Raw genomic sequence first — 17188 nt, 5'->3', positions numbered from 1 at the left:
CTTATTTGGTTTCACTTCCACCTTTGGCTCTTCTTCTTATGAACTGTTACTTAAGCACTATGTTGCTTATGTGATATTTTAAAAAGACAAAACGGATCAGATTCTCTCCTGCTTTCAGGAAAAGAGCTAAACTCCCTATTTAAGCACAGAAAGTTTTTCACAGCCAGGCTCTTTGAACTTCTCTAGTCTTATACTGTTCTGAGGTTCCTCCCTCCCTCCCTCCCCATCACCTTGCATGAACAGCACACGAAGGAAAATCCTGACCTACCCTTACTCTGGAATGGAACACACCAAGCTATTTGTAGTTATAGCTGTGTCTGTCATATTTTTGTTGCCTCCAGATGAAAGTGGTTCATTTGGTTTCTGTTCCTTATACAGCTGATACCCAAGTCTCATCGTGATGCCCTTCCTCAGAGCCCCCATAGCTCTTTGTGTCACAACATCATCACCTTGTATTGCCATTAACTGTTTACTAGTCTCTCTCTGAAGAGATTTTGAGTTCCTGGAAGTTAGACAGCTGTGTGTCCTGTTCATTATTGACACCAACTGTTTGTCTGGCACAGGACTGACATCTACGGATGCTTACTAGAAGCTAGTATGAATGCTGTAATCTTATAGATTTGGCCTAGAAGGCTAATGAGGAAAAATAGATTTTTGACCCCCTTTTCTTTCCTTTCATGAGCAGAGTGATCTTGGATAAGTGAGTGTCTCTCCCTCCCTGAGGCCCGGGCCCACGAGAGTTTGTTAAAGCTGACTACTCCCACTTTAAGGAAAGGTTACCAAAAACCTTAGCTAATCACCCCTGCCCTGGAACTGAGATAGGGATGAGCACCATGCAGAGGAAGAGCAGGAAGCTCTGGTGCTAGTAATTGAAGAGTGCAAACTAGGCTAGGGGTGGGGCTCAGTGCAGAGCACTTGCCTAGCATATGTGTGGCCCTGGGTTCCATCCCTAATACTGGAGAAAAAAAATTTTTAAAAAGAGTACAAATTGCTATTTTCATCTAGAGAGTCCACTTAGGATTTGAGTCATCACGCTTAAATTAAGGAAGTAGGCTTTCCACTCTGTTCTCTCTACTGTCCTGCCCCCACCCTTTAATAGAACCCCTTGGGAGTTGGGAGGCAGGGAGGAATCCAATGTGGCTGCTTGTTTCTTTAAAGGGAGAGGGTATTATATAGTAGTTAATAAGGAAGTAATATTATTCACTTGTTGGTGCTGGGAATGGAACCCAGGACCTTGTGCATGCTAAATACATGCTCTACCACTGAGTTACACCCTCAGACAAATAGTAATGCATATTTATTATAGCACATTTGGAGAATATTAAGGTGAAAAAAATCACTTACACATACAGAGGCCACTTTTATATCAATATAAATATAAATGTTTTTTGTGTGAAGCATCTTTCTAGCTGTAGTCTGACTTTAATGAATATATTCCATGTCATCATTTTGATAGCTCAAAACTAATTTAAATAATTTTATTATTGTGAAATTTAGATTGCTTTCAAGTATTGCAATTATGAGTAACATAGAGTACTTAAAGGACAACTTTTCTTAAATTTTTAAGGTGCTGCATGCTCAATGCACAAGCCATATAAGATATAGAAAAGAATGTAAGGGAAAACAAAGATTACCTACAATCCCGTGACCTAGAAATAACCATTCTTGGTATTTTATTTTTTCTTCTAGTCCTTCTATGAACATATATGGTTACATATGATAGATACACAGTGGTTGCGTACTGCTGTCTTCATTATGTTATCTTATGGATATTTTCCCATATGTTGAAAAATATGCCAACATCATTTTCTGTTGCCTGGATTTAATATAGTTTATTTAACCATTCTCTTAGCACATGTTTAGGAATATGTATATTTTGTGTTTTGCCATCATCATAATAAGGAATTACTGTTTATAATACGTTACCAAAAAAATTGTCACAAGATTTAATGCAGATAAATAAAGTAAAATGCGTACATTTTCTGATCTTCATTTGAATTTTCTGCTTTTAGTAATTACTCATTAAAAAGCAACTTTCCTGCTGCCTTCCATACTATATGAGTGTAAGAATTTATATCAGAGAAACTAATTTTGCCCAAAGTTTTCCTGACTGAGCATTCTTTTTCCTAAAGTTTAGTTTTTAGTGTTTCTTTTTAAAATTGTATTAATATAGTCATATTTTCAGTACAATGCTTATTTTAGACCTTTCTAACAATATAAACTATTTTCAGGTTTGTAATGAAGCAATAAATTGTAAGCACAAAGATTATTTGAAAAATCAGGAATGGCATAAGAATAGGATCTTTATAATGGTCATGAGAGGGTGACTAATGACCTTTCCTGTTCCAACTTTGATCACATGTTGTGGATTCCCAGTTCCTTGGATTGCTCAGGATAGGTTCTTGTGTTCTAATGAAGAGTGCAGTTGAGGAAACCTTTTTACTCCACAACTGTTACCTGGCTATGGAGCATAAAGGGTACGCACCTGACCTCCCTTCAGGGCAGCATGTCAGTTCATTTCATATTTTCCAAATTTTGCTTTTGTTGCCTCTTATTAGATCACTCCTAATAACATCATGATTCACATACAAATCTAAACCAGGGAACTGCTTTACAGGTTATTCAACTCTCTACCCTTAGTGCCTGGCTTGTATTAAGTCAGAATGAATGAGAATGAATGAATGCTGTCTGTCAAACAAATGAGCTTAATTACTGTTCCATTTTCACAATTTGAAAACACCTGATCAGATGGATAATGTTTACATTGTCCAGTGTACACTTTACTGATACTATTTTCCGTGAGAGAGAAGTAGTTGGTGGTAGGGTATAGACCCTGATTCTATCCTGATCTACTCTGGCTGTGTGACCTGAGCAAGTTACTTAGCCTATGCTCCTTTCTTCATTTGTTATCTGGGAATATAATGGCACTTACTTAGAATTACTATGAAAACTCAATAAGCAAATACATGTAAAGTTCCTAGCATGTGATAATTCCTAAATAGATAGTAGTCATTACTTCTAAAAATATTTTTATCTGTTTGGAACAGATAAAAAGCAGCATAGCAGTAAAGGTGCCTGGAACTAGGTGGATCTTCTGGTTGTAGTTGAATCATACCCTCTCTAGTAGGGTTGCTGTGTTTCTGTGTGATCAATTTTGTTTCCCTTATCCTGGCCCACGGCTGCTACTAAAACAGTTGGTAGTAGAAGTTTTCTTCCAAGTGGGACAATCTGGTAGGGGAGACAGATTCCTGTGGTCTAGTGAAGCAAGAGAAGGGCTGCTTGGCTTGAGCAAGTTCCTGGTGTGTACCTTTTCTCAAACCCCTCAGTTTAATTTCCAAAAACATTTTGGGAAAAACTTTTTGGTGAGAGAGTGGCTCCATCATTGGAGGTAACTTGAGAGCAGACCAGTTTCCTGCCTGCCTCTGTTGCCAACTCTTTAGTCCTAAGGTTCTGCCTTGTGCCCGAAGGCGGCTTTGAACATCAGCTGTCTGGAACAATCTCTAGCCTTATCACGTATTTTAATGTTCCTTGCACAGGGTCACTCTTGGATGTGGTGCTCTGGGCAATCTCACCCCAGAGTGCTTCCCTTCCTTTATTTAACCTCTGACCTGTGAAAACAAGAGTTAATCAAGAGTTCTAAGGTAGCTAAGAGGAAGGGGAAGTGTTTGGTTACAAATTAAATATGAACAAGTCATAAGTCATAAATCCCCAGTAGTGCTACCAGTTGTATGTCTCAAGTTGCATATGGTACAGAGTGTTTGAATTATAAATCCAGGTTCAGAGCTGTCTGATTGCTTGAGGCTAGGTTCGTTTTCTTTTGGACGCAAACCCTTTGCCTTCTAAAACATTACTTTTATTGTACCAGTCACATTTGTATCCTGCTTTGTCTCTGTGTGCCTCTCTCCTTCTTCCTTTCTTTACCTGCCTGCCTGCCTACTTGTGTTGATTGGTGTGCTGCTCTGTGAATTGAGACAAAACTGCTTCCCTGAAAGAAGTTAAGCATATGGAAAAAGTTGCCAAGGAAAGGCATTGAAGCATAGAGCGTAAATGGGTTTAAGAGACAGCCAGACATTTTTATAGAGAGATTTGTGATTGAATGATATAACATCAAGCAGAGATCTAGGGTGGAAATGAACTTAAATGAGTACTATTCCTGCAAATCTGATGCCCTGTCTAATCTAGCATTTCCTTAATCATCACCATAAGCAAGCATTTAAAGTTTTAGACTTTAAATGAAAAAGAACAACACAGTCTGCTTAAGAATCTATGTCACGTGCTATGGTTTTTCTAGGTAGGTTCTTGAAAGCTTTGAAGGTAGTAGAGGCATTGGGTCTTGACATGAAACGCTAGAAACATAAAGTACTCTTTTGCCCTGTTTGATTAAAACATTTTAAACTGAACTATCTATATTTGTGTTTCTGAATGTAATGTATACATTAATTCATAAAGTGGTAAAGAGCAGACACTTGACTAATATCCCTGGAGCTGGCAAAGTGAAAAAACACACTGGATTTTGGGGTGGTAGCCAAGGTTAGAATGCCTAGAACATTTCAGCTGAGGGAGTTTTGGAGACATAATTTCATTTTCTCAGGGCATTAAAATGAGAACCATAAGATAAGAATTTTATATCCTAATCTCAGGATTGATTGTTATGCTTGATCATATATATTGCACAATATTGAGTTGGGTAGAGTGAGTAGGGCTTAGAAATCATAGTGGACTGGTTTTGTGTTTGAGCTCTGCTTTTATAAGCCATGTCATCTTGGGGAAGTCACTTCACTTCCCTGTCACTCAGATTTCTCATCTGTAAAATGGGACAAATATTCATCCCAAAACAGTTGTTATGAAGAGTAATATTTCAAAACACCTAATACTTGATCACATTTCCCCCCCTTCCCATTAGCTTTCATCTCCTACCTCTAAAATGAGAATAATATCAAATAGCCTTTTGTTGGGATTATTAATCTTGTTGTTTACTATTGAAAATAGGACAGAACCTCTTAGGGAGTCATTTCTTGCCTTTGCAGTATTTTTGTTTGTTTGTTTTTGTTTTAATAGAAGAGATAGCGTCTCTCTTAGGCTTTGAAAGCTTCAGTAAGGAGGGCCTTGGTTAGAACCTCGCTAACCTATTACATTCTATTACAGTAGTAATTTCAACCATAAAATCAGATGAGATCTGAATGGGGAAAAACTTAAGTTCAGTACTGGGAAGTCTTATAAACTCTCTTAGGAAAATGATGAAAGGCCTCTGTGCTCACCCTCTTTGGGCTCTGTGGAAAATATCAAGAATTACACTGAGTTGTCAGTGCAGGTGCCATTACTCCAAAGATCTCATGTTACCAACACTTCACCAGTGATAACAGAAAAGTGCCTCTGTGCTTTCCTCTGAGCAATCTCCTTCAATCATAGTAATACTGTCACCAGTGATAAATCCACACTCTAAAAGCAACAATTATTGAATACCCATCAAGAGAGAAAAGAGCCTTATTTTCAAAATCAAATCCAAGTATGTGTTTGGGTAGATTTATATAAGCACAGATGTTATATGGGAGCCTTGTTTTTTCATAATTTAAATTAATATTTTACTCATTCAGTGCATATGATACATTTTCTTACATGAATGTAATAGATATCACAATGAGACATTAATTATGGCATAAATTGTTTCTTAAGCTTAACTAGATATTATAATAAATTTACAATTGGAGATTAACAGCTGTGAGCAAAGTTCAGTGCTTGGATTGGGCAAGACTGGCTTTGATCTCTCATGGAGTTACATTTTTCTCTTACTTAGGTTCCTTTAACTATTGATCTCATTAGCAATAAGAGTATAGCATTACTGGGCCAAAACAACTTCAGTGCTATTCCACACACAGTGGTGGGTGTGTTTACATGTTTTATCCTCCAAACAATGAGGTGGAAATAGATATTTTATCCCCATTTTGCAGATGGAGAAAGAGCTGTGGGAGGCCATAGCTTGTAAGTGACAGCTGAGACTCAAACCCGAACGGATCTCTTGACTTTGCAGTTGATGCAAAGTTGATTAGTGAGGTGTCACTTTCTCTAAACAGACTTTCTGGGGAACCTCTCTGTTCCCTGTGTGACTCTCTGTCATAGCACTGACCTAGTGTTACCTGTTATTCTCTGCCAGCGTGTCTGCTTTCCCTTTACACTTTGAGCTCCTCAATCCTGAGACACTCCTGTGCCTAGCAGAGTGCTGGGACTGAGAGGGTCTTCATAAAACGTGTGATGTTGGGACTGGAAACGTTACCTCCACTTTAAATTTCAGTGAGATATACATTGAAGCTAAAAGTGGTTAGCTCAGGAAGGTACCCTATGCTTTTCCTGACAGATGGGGTGGGGAAGGTGTATGCCTTGGTGCTAAGACTGTAGGTGAGAACTGTAGACTGTGACACATGGTGGTTTCTGTTGTGCCTAAAGGTAGGAGTGCCCATTAGCTGAGTATAATGTGGATGTATGTCTTACAGAAGGCCCAGCAGCTGGGACCTAGGCTCTTCCTCCTTCCCACCTCCAGTTAGGAGGAGAGGGGAAGGGATGGGAAGTAGGAGTGTGTGAGAGGGAAAACTCATGTTAGCTTTTCTCCTTGGTAAGGTGGAGAGAAGAGTAAGGGCAAATGAGCTAGGGATTGGAGGAAAAGGGGGAAAGTTTGGAGCAGACTCTGAGGAGGAACATGGGACCCGAGGTACTGGCAGATCAGAGGATGCTTGAGCGATTTTCAGGACTCACTTTGCTTGAAAGTAGGTTTCCAAATGAAGATAACCAGCTTGGTTTTGTAATGTTTTCCCACAGTGCTTGAGCTAGGAACAAAAAGAGTAGTTGGTAGGATTTACTTGTGTAGGGGGCTGGAAAAGGGGCAAGAAATCTGAAGCTTGTAGGTACCCTTTAGGCTACTTTGACTATTGGCTGGCTCTATTATAATTATTTGTCACAGACTCCAGCAGGAGATTGGCAGGGATAGTTTTTAATCTTGGGTTGTTTTCCTAACCAAAAATGCTGCCTACTAAATTTGGATCCCCACCTCCCAGCAAGAGTTTGTTGACTGTTCCTCAGTAGCACTAGTGATAATGGCCTTAGTAGAGACTACAGAGATGAGTTACAGCTGTCAGGGAAAGCTTTGATTTACTAAGTGTCTGAAACACACCAGGCACACACAAGGGGTTGAATAGTCAGGACACAGTCATGCTCCTTGTTCTTGTGGAGTTTACATGAATGGAGAAGACAGATGGACATGCATATAGTATCAGCTGAGTCTTAATGTGGCGTAAGCCCAGCATGTCCTCATATTCTGGGAATAAAATATATCTATTTAAATGGGAACCAAAAGTTCATGGTAAAAATGGGGGAAAGTTTAGGATTTTATCTTAAAAAAAAAAAAGTAAATCTAAAAATTTTTAAATAAATTTATATCAACAAAATTTAGTTTTTAATTCCACCAATGAACTACTTCTTAGGATAAATAGTGAGTCAGATAGTTTTTTTGAGGGGAGGGGTATGTCATTTCTCTGATGGTAACACTTCGAAATAATAAAAGGAGTCTTTTTTTTTTTCTCAAAGTATTTGAGGACTTCAGTTTCCCAGAGGCTTCTCTTGTCCTTTGATATTGAAATTACTTTCTTTTGATGTGGCTGTCTTGTCACCATGCTTGGTTTTCTTGGGGTTTCTCTGTTAACTGGGCTGGTGCTGCCAGGTCTTCATTTGTGGGTGACTTTGTCTCAGTGCTGAGCAGGTATCTGGTATCTTCGACATGGGCATCATGAAATTCTGTGTCCTATGTATAGGATGGAATTTTACTTTGTGGTCAGTTTTATTGTAGATGTCTGAGAGTGACAGAGGAGCAGGGGTAGATATTTGGTCACACTGGGGACTTGCAGTTTAGGCAGCCACATCTTGTAAGTATTCTTCTCTCACTACAGCTCTGCATTCCAGTCTTCTCTGTTTGACTGCAGTGTGAGGAATTCCTGTATGGTGCCAGAGGAACCTCTGACCCAGACACTGGCACTCCGAGAGAGCTTCCCATAGCTGAGATCTGCAAGAGCACTAACCAAAGTGGCTTAAAAAGAGTATTCCAGGAGCTGATGGGTATCTCACATTGTGTGCCAGGGGTGTGAATTAGGTGGTTGGTGTTTCTCTTTGAGAGACTGCTTTCCTTGGGTCTCTTGGCCAGGAAATAACAGAGCTGAGATTCAGCACAGGGTTATTGGACTGAAGTCTCTTCTTTCCAGCATCTGCCATGCTGTCGTGCTTTGGAAAATTTGGGGTTTAGGGTTTTTAACATGAAAACTTTAAATACTGAACACCAAAGTGCCTTAACCAGGGGATGCTGTGATAGCTTGTGGATATTGGCAAAATCTGCACATGGAGTTTTCAGAGCTCCTTAGAAATTCACAAAAAGCAATGGAAAGACCCTATTCCATGTCACTTTTCTTTGTCTTAAACTCATCAATCCAGATATGAATAGGAGCAACTCTGCCATGAGTCCTGCCCGGGAGGTGCTGCCTTATTGTATCCTCTGATATAATGTGCCAGAGTATTTACATGGTAAAATCTTACTATACCTTTCTTTCCTTCCTTTTCTTTCCCCCTTTCCTTTCCTTTCTTTCCTCCTTCCTTCCTTCCTTTCTTTCTTTCTCCTCCTCCTCCTCCTCCTTCCTTTTTTTTTTTTTAAACTGGAAATTGTGCCCATGGGGGGCTTTGACACTGAGCTACATTCGCAGCCATTTTTTGAAATCATTTATTTATTAGTTATAGGTGGGCACAATATTTTTATTTTATTTTTATGTGGTGCTGAAAATCAAACCCCGTGCCTCACGCATGCTAGGCAAGTGCTCTATGTCTGAGCCACAACCCCAGCCCCATTCTCTAAGATTTTCTTTTGGGATAGCAAACAGACACTGGTTCTGATAAAGTTGAGATCCACTCTACTGAGGATTAAGATGAGGGCAGAAAAAAAATCACTTTCTACCAGGTTCTAAGTGCTCATCCTAAGGATGTTCTTCATCTTTCACTGTCGCTTTGGTTCCTTGTTGATTACAGAATAATAGGGGAAGCCTATAGATTTGGCTCTTGTGTCTGGCCCTGCTTGCCTTCTGGCCTCAGCTTTTACCCTTGCTCCAGCCCTTGCTTGTGAGATGTTTTTGTACCTGCCGTGTACTTTGTGCCTGCCCCTTTCAGCCTTCTTTCCACTCACTGGTGAGTGGTGAGTGCCTGGTTTAGGACCTGGCTGAAGCCTAGTCTTCTCTGTGAGAGTGGTAGTGACTCTCACAGTTACCACTAACTGTTATTCTCTCTTGATATGCCATGCCCTTCCTAATAGACATGTCTTTAAAAGTTTCATCCGTTTTGTTCCATTCTCATTATTGTGTGTACTCCCATTAATGTGCTTAAGGTATCTTTGATGGGAAAAGACCCTCTCCTCTGTTTTGGTTTTGATAATAACAAACTTATAGAAAAGTTGTGAATACAACACAAAGGATGTTTTTTCCTACCCATTTGAGATATGTTGCTGAAATAATAACCAGTAAGCCCAAACAGTATTATTTTTTAAAAAGGAATATCATTTTTTTCTTTTACATAACTATATGATAATACTAAAAATTAGAAAATTGATACTCATTTTGATACAACACAACCATATAATCTTTACTTGTTTAAGTTTTTAAAAAGATATTAAAGTTCCCATTAGTGTTGCATTTGTCATGTCTGTTCAGTGTCCTTCAGTGTGTGTGGGGGGGTCAGTTCCTTACTACATTTTATAGACTTTTATGAAATGACTGCTATTATTATTATTTTTTTCAATATTTCTTTGGTTGTAGATGGATATAATGCCTTTATTTTTATTTATTTGTTTTAATATGGTACTGAAGATCTAACCCAGTGCCTCACACATGCTAGGCAAGTGCTCTCCCACTGAGTCACAACCCCAGCCCCTAGGCTGTTATTTTGTAGAAAGCCCCTTAGCTTACCTGATGCTCCTTCTGGACGAGGTTCTGATTCTTTGGCAGGAATGTGGTAGAAGCTGTGCTGTATTCTATCATTTTTTTCTATCCTGTGGTACACCATTTCTTTGTTCTGTTACTTGATTTAAGATAGTGTCAAGCTTCTTCTTTCTTTGTCCCTTTGTAATAAACAAATATATGGTGAAGTAGTATTTTGAGATTATATAAGTAACCCCATCCCTCTCATACAGTTGTTCACTTATTTATATCTGTATTACTCTTGGTTTCCTATTTTAGAATAGTCTTTATCATTATTTGTTTTAATGTTTAAATTGTCACAGATTTCGTCAGTGGGGACTCCTCCTCACTGGTGTTTGTGTACTTTTGATATGTCCTAATCAGTGCTGAGCCTAGCACAAGGCATTTCTTACCTCTCACCTTGGAAGCCAGTGTTTCTTCAAGGAACCCTTGTTCCTTTTAGTAGATAAAATGGTATTTAGAAACCAGAATCTGAGCACCAGGTGTGCTCATTATAATTGGAGTATCTGTTTCTAGGATTTCTCAGTGGCTAAACCTAGACAATATATATTTATATATAAACTATATGGACACATGTATTGTATTTCTTTTATAGCCACCTGTGTCTAGCTACCTATCTGTTCACTGAACACCAGGATTTCGCACAGTTGCATCTAATTCTGGTTTGACACACATGTTCATTCTTGTTTTGTTCTGGCTATGTTTGTAAGTCTTCTTAGTTTTTATTATTTCTTTACAAGTTGGTTAGTCTTGATCTGTTCTCTTATGTATAACCAGTCTCCCTCTGCTGCAGTCCCCTTCCCACATAGTTGCCCTCCTCACCCTATTTGGACTAACACCTTAGGCAGGGCTACTGCCACTCCTTCTTACCATCTTTCTTACCATGAACATCTTTCTCAACTATTTGGCCACCCTTGGTGGATGCCATCTTTATGTTAGGCTCTGCTGACACACACTGGTCTGTCTTATGGATGCTCTGTTAGCTCTTCTTGGGTTCTAATATCATTGCTTGTCAGCCCCTCCACTGCACATATATGCTTTCTTTATCCCAACACAAATACTGACCTTGCTCTTCCTAAGCTTATTAAAGTTAGGCCACCCCACATGGATATCTTCTTTATCCTGCTTGGGCTCTGACTTTCTGTTTACCAAGAAGCCCTCCTTACCCTGCTTGGACTTCAACACACTATGCCAAATCACCCCTCAGTGGGGTGCGCCCTCCCCCCCAACTCTAATCCTGTGTCAGGTTGCCTTTGTGGGAGGTTAGTCTCCTCTTTCACTTGAGCGCTGAGATCCTACTGCAGATTACCATTCTCACAGTTGGCCTCTTCCTCAACCTCACCAGCTTCTGCCACTCTTCCTCCACATGCCACCACATACCTCTATCTTGCTCATGCTCATGAAATGGCTTTGAAATGGACTGCCAGGAAGAGAAGTGGGAGACATTTAAAATCTGTGAATGGATTTCTCTACTTATGACAGTGGATCCCACAAATTATATTCCTACAAAAAGGTCAGTCATCCATGTACACACCCCCAGTGGGAATGATTATCCTGAACAACACCCATCCTTCAGAGTGAGATTAGAAGAGCTGTCTATCCTCAGTTGAAAGTTCAGCTCCTGAGTAGCTCACCAGGCTGACATAAATGAAGCATGGAGGCTTTTCGTTCAATCTGTCCCCAAACCCAGGCCAGCTGTTTTGGGTCTACACCAGTGTGGCCACTATATTTTGAGGGCCACTTCAGGGTGATTCTTACCATTAGTCCTTGTTATAGGAGTGCTGTTTCTAGAACCTGCTGCTGCACAACTGCTAAGGATGCAGTGCCCTTCAGAGACCATATGGGAAAAAGTCCTGTGGCACTACCCGAGCTCTTCTAAGTTTAGGGTTTTGTATAGCCTCATAGAGAACAAAATCTTTGCATTTGACTGTCAGGCCTGGGAGTGAGGACAGAGCCTGGGATAGTAAGTTACCTAGCCATGGTTGTGAGGAAAGCTTGGATCTAGGCTGGTGCCTGGGAAGCAGCTGCTCCCCTGAGAGCTTTTGCTCTCTATTTATGGGGTCATGATAATGTTACACTACAGTGTTCTAAGCACCCCCAGAAGCCTAAACTAACAAAGCACTTGGGAAGAGTTCCCAGTTTCTCTTGCCCAGACGTTTACGCTCTGCTGTCCCTTTTCCCAAGGAGCACTGCAGCCCTCTTGAGGCTTACTGTTTGTCACGTTGGCCCTAGCCTTGAATTGAGCCCCCCATACAATGGTCCACTACAGTCAGGATGACAAAGGTTGTATGAAGATAGCAAGCACAGCAAGACCAGAGAGGGTTGGGCCCTTTGGGTGGCTAGGGAAGTGCAGGGTAATGGAGTGTTTGTTTCCTGTCTCTGGACCAGGAAGTATTGTTTACTCACTGATGACAGATGCACACAGAATGGAGGGGGTGGTCTCCATGTCCTCACCTGCAGCCTCCAGGCAGCTGGGGCTAGGGTGCCAGTGCTAATGAAGCAGGACCGGAAACCCACTGGACAAGGCTCAGCTGTGAACCCTGGCCTCACAGTCGGGAACGCAGAGGCCCTTTGAAGAAGAAGACAGCTGGGTTTTGGTTTCAGACCTTAACACTGCCATCACTAGATATTCATCTGTCAGCACACAGGGGACAACATGTGGGGAACAGTTGTGTCCAGTCAGGCCAAAGGGAGAAAGAAATGGATGATTTCCAAACTACAAAACTGCCTGGGGCCAGTGGTTCTGCCTTGCATAGCCAAAAATAATTGATTTGGTGAGGTGAAGGCTGAGTGTGAGAGGTTGGACTGTCTGCATGGGCCAGGCGGTCCTTGCCATGTTGCCTTTAGCTCACAGCAGGTGAGGACACTGAGGCTGGAGGTTCTATGCCTAAGTTGTACAGGACGACCTTGCTTGTCTCCCAGTGCTCCAGTACAGACTGCAGTCCTGAACTGGGGGTGAATCCAGCCTGCCCACTGCACTTTATCCAGCATTACTGAAATGAGCTCAGCTTTGCTTTCATTTACTTGAGGCCAGTATTTCTTCCTCTTGCTCTTTTTCCTCTCTCTTGACTTCCAATTGCTGGATTTGACTGGTGGTATTTTTCTTTCAGGACAAAAAAAAATATTTGTAATCCTTGGTTGAATTTGTTTACTAAGAGTTCTCTAATCTGTGCAGTTTACTTCTGAGGGGATTTCTTGTTCTACTCTAATGGCTTTTAACTCACAGAGGTTTATTTAGCAGAAGAGGAAGGGAGCAAGTTATCTCCTGCTTAATCCCTCTTGAATGTTTACATTTCTCAGCCAGAGCATGGTGGAAAGTTGCAGCATCCATTTGCTCTGTAATAGTCCATATGTGACTGCCAGAGCTGATGGAAACATATTAACATAAGTGATAATACTGTCATAGAAGTGAAAAGTTAAGTTGCTTATCAGTATATTTTGATAAGCTACTTAAATTTTACAGTAGCATGTGCTGGCTTCAGACAAACGTCATTGATAGGGGATTGTGCACTTTATCTGTCCTCTCTATTGCTTCTCACTTCATTTATTACCCTCAACAGTGCAGCTGGTAATCTGTACAGGGCACTGATCCCCTCTCCCAGGCAGGATGTCACATCTGTGCTGTGCCTCAGGTCCAGCTTTATCAGTAACGGATGCTCTTAGCTCAACAGGCTGGACATGTGCAGGCTGCAAGTACTTGGAATGAAACTTCTCCTGTGCCTGTTCCACGTAACTCTGGAAATGTTCCTTACCAATAGCAGACCCCTTCAAAGTAGTGGTAGAACTTCTTGGGACTGGGGTAACTTTTCCATACACAAGGGGACTTTGCCCTTAATCTTCATCTACTTGTATTTGTTCAGTAAATTCTGAGCGCCAACTATGCACCATGCTTTATTCTTGGCACAGAAAGTGGAGAAAGATGCCCTTCTTCCTTCTTACTCTGTGAGTAAGCCCTAGTCTGTTGAGAAGGCATGTGCACCATTGAGTGCTACATCATGTGGGGACCAGGGCAGCACAGGAAAGAGGGAATTGGCATACGATGCAGGCATTCAAGTGGAAGGTTTTCAGGAAGATGAGCAGAAATCAACTAGACTAAACCACAAAGTTCAGAGGGAGATGAGGACTGAGGTGTGCTCACTCAGGTAGGCCTGAGGCTACCTGGATATTCTTGGAGTGAAGCTGCCCTAACAGTCATAGGCACAGGGCCAAATAGAGGGAAGAAAGACAGGGAGGCAGTCCAGGGAAATCCTGATAAGGAAAAGCCTCCCCAGCCATCCTAAAAAATGGACATCATTGCAAGAATTTAATCCAATGTGTGATTTTGCATTTCTGAAAGACCATTCTAAGAGCCCAAATGAGGTCTGAACTTCAAGGCCAGGCCATCTTGTGAGTTTAGGGAAGTGATGGTCAGGACATGGGGGAAGGCAGTGGGGACAGAGAATTAGACATTAAATCTACGGTCAATATAGAGTAAGTTCATTAGAAGTTGGTCTAGTGTACCAACACAAGTAGTTTGGGGCATGCAAGGTCTGTGGGACACCTTGCAGCCATCATCAGTGAGTGTGCTGTATGTGGCTGTGTGTGTTCAATCAGGAGAAATTGCATGGACACTTTCCTGGGGACGTTGGGTGGGGTGGGAGAGGCCTAGGGCAACACAGAGATGGAGTCTGATTGCAGAGTCTGCTTTGAATTTCTTCTCTATGAACCTGGTTTAGCTCTGAGGCATGGGGATAATTCATAATGGTCATTTAATCCTCTGCCTTACAGAAATAATTAGCATTTCACCTGCCTGTGTTTTCAGGACAGTCTATGACAGGAAGACTCTTAGGGATATAGAGAAAATCTGAAATGTATCAGTCTCGAATTAGGTCTCGGTTCAGATTTTTGACCTGCATACTAATACTTCCTGTGTTTCCTCTTCTTCCCCAGCTATCTGCCCTGGTTCGAGGTATTTTATAAACTACTTAACATCTTGGCAGATTACACGACAAAAAGACAGGTATTTGCCTTTCTTTTAAAAATTAATTATTTTTTAACAAATAAATTTTAAATCATGATTATGAAAGTAATAAATGTCTTGTATTTTACCAGAACCTTTACTAAAAAAAATCAATGCATGCCCACTAGAGAAACTTTGGGAAATTCAGAAAATAGTGGGAAGGAAAAGAATCACTTCTCACCTAATCTTCCCTTATTCTTTTCCCAAAAATAAATATTGCTATCTTGTTGGGTTGGCTTTTTTCTTTAGTTTTTTTCTTTGAGTTAAAGAAATAATTAATAGATCTTAGCATTCACAGAGTTAATATTCACAATTTCTAATATTCCTAAGCAGCTCTGAAAGTTCATGACATGTATTAAATTATAATTTTGCTGAGGCGCAAATTTGAATTGCTCACATCATGCTGCAAATCTGGGGTTTGCAGGTAATGCGCTTTAGTGGCACGTGACCTACCCAGCTGCCCATGCTCCCATTTTGATAAAGCTTTGTGGTGTTTTTTATGCTAATTTTTTAAGGATTTGAAAATTACTTTAAAAATTCAAGTGTACCTTACTATACTTTTGGAAGAAATGGTATGCTGAAGTAGCTCCATGGATGTCAAAGGTCACCTGGAGCTGTGTTTAGACTTGTAGCCCTTGGTTGCAGAAACTATTGTAATAGGCTCCCTTCTCCCATGCTATTAAAAATACTATAAATATTTTTGGTGACTGCATGACACTGTATCATGTACTTTGCAGCTCAGTGGTACAGTATCTCTGGGTTCAACACCCAGTTCTAGAAAGAAAAGAAAGAATGCATGTATCTTATGACTCAGGAAGGGCTGGGTAGATAGTACTTAAGCTAGTACTTGGTTACTGAAAGAGTTTTCTCTTATTGGGAATTTTAATTATTTGGAATTTTTTACTATTATAATAAATACAGCCATTAGCATCTTTGAGCATAAAGCATTTTCTTCATTTTGGATTGTTTCCTTAAGAGGTAACCCCAGACACACGTGTAAGCTCAGTGTATATAATGTTTTTGAAAGAATTCGACAATTGCTTTCCCAAAGAATTGTACTGTTTTTCATAAAGGATACTTCACCAGCAAGGTACAAGAGCCCCTGGGTCACAGTGCTCTCATCAATGTTATTTGATGAACTCGTTGTTTATTTGATAGCTAAGAGTCTTATTGTTTAATGGCACTTCTTTGATTGTTAGTAAGTTGAATATTTGTCCATATGACTAACTTTTTATGTTTTTATTTTTGTTGGACTAAATTTTTTAATTAATTAAAGTGATCTTATTCTTAAATGTTAAAGAAAAATGCTTTTGTCTATAGAATACTAGTTCTGAGAAATATTCCATAAAAAACAACTACTATGGTTTAGCATGATCAGGTTTGAGGAGTGAAAGCCATATTTTCCTTCCTTAAGATTTACATAATGCAGGCCCTAAGAGGTCCTGCAGAAGAAAAAAAGTTTATTAAGCTGGGGTTGTGACTCAGTGGTAGAGCACTTGCCTAGCATGCATGAGGGACTGGGTTCGATCCCCAGCACCACCTAAAAAAAATAATAATAATAATAAAGGTATTGTGTCCCTCTACAACTAAAAGTATTTAAAAAAGAAAGAGAAAAAAGTTTGTTAAGCAGTGCTTCTCATCTTATTTAATCCCAAACCCTTTTTGTTGTATGGCAAAAAAGCATTCAGAGAGATCACTGTGTTTTCCTGGAACACACCTTGGGAAATGCTGTTGCCTTCAGGAAAGGTGGAAATTGTGTGTATGCTAGGTAAATCTTTTGAGTTAGATTTATTCACTAGCAAATGCATTCTAGAGGTCACAGAAAATGGAAGGAAAATCTAGTACAAATGGTTCTCTCAATCGCTACACATACTCTGAAAGAAGCCTAAATGTCAGGGACTGTCATAAAATAAGTGACTTACTCTTTGATGAAGATTATTAGGAGATTGTGTTGAGTCTGATCATCAATTCAGTTATAGTTATCTTTAGTCAAACATTTAGGATTTTTACTCAAGGTTGAAAGATGTCTAACAAAATTGTATAGCACAGAGACTCTTAGCAGTTTTTGAACTGCATATTAACTCACATACTTTCTTTTGTATTCTCCAGTTTTTTAATAAACAACAATAGAAATTAGTATTCCTAAAAACATCTTGTTCAGGATATGGCAGTGCATACCTATAATCCCAGGTCA

The 17188-nt window shown here is 40.1% G+C and overlaps 1 protein-coding gene across 13 annotated transcripts in view; it reads left to right on the top strand.

The window, feature by feature from the left end:
* The window catches only part of Dennd1a (DENN domain containing 1A), a 504614-nt gene that overhangs the window by 222927 nt on the left and 264499 nt on the right, over nucleotides 1-17188 (top strand). For all 13 annotated transcript variants that reach the window (XR_011704159.1, XM_071600929.1, XM_027944539.3 and 10 more), the window contains exon 6: nucleotides 14925-14994. Coding sequence is in view for 12 of the 13 variants with exons in the window: in XM_071600929.1 (XP_071457030.1) it covers nucleotides 14925-14994 (70 nt within the window). In the remaining variant the exon portion in view is untranslated. The remainder of the gene's footprint in view (nucleotides 1-14924; nucleotides 14995-17188) is intronic.

The sequence above is a fragment of the Marmota flaviventris genome, chromosome 13 (genome assembly GCF_047511675.1).
Source record: "Marmota flaviventris isolate mMarFla1 chromosome 13, mMarFla1.hap1, whole genome shotgun sequence".
Taxonomy (NCBI): domain Eukaryota; kingdom Metazoa; phylum Chordata; class Mammalia; order Rodentia; family Sciuridae; genus Marmota; species Marmota flaviventris.
The sequence above is the reverse complement of the archived record's forward strand: the minus strand, read 5'-3'. Positions and strand labels throughout refer to the sequence as shown.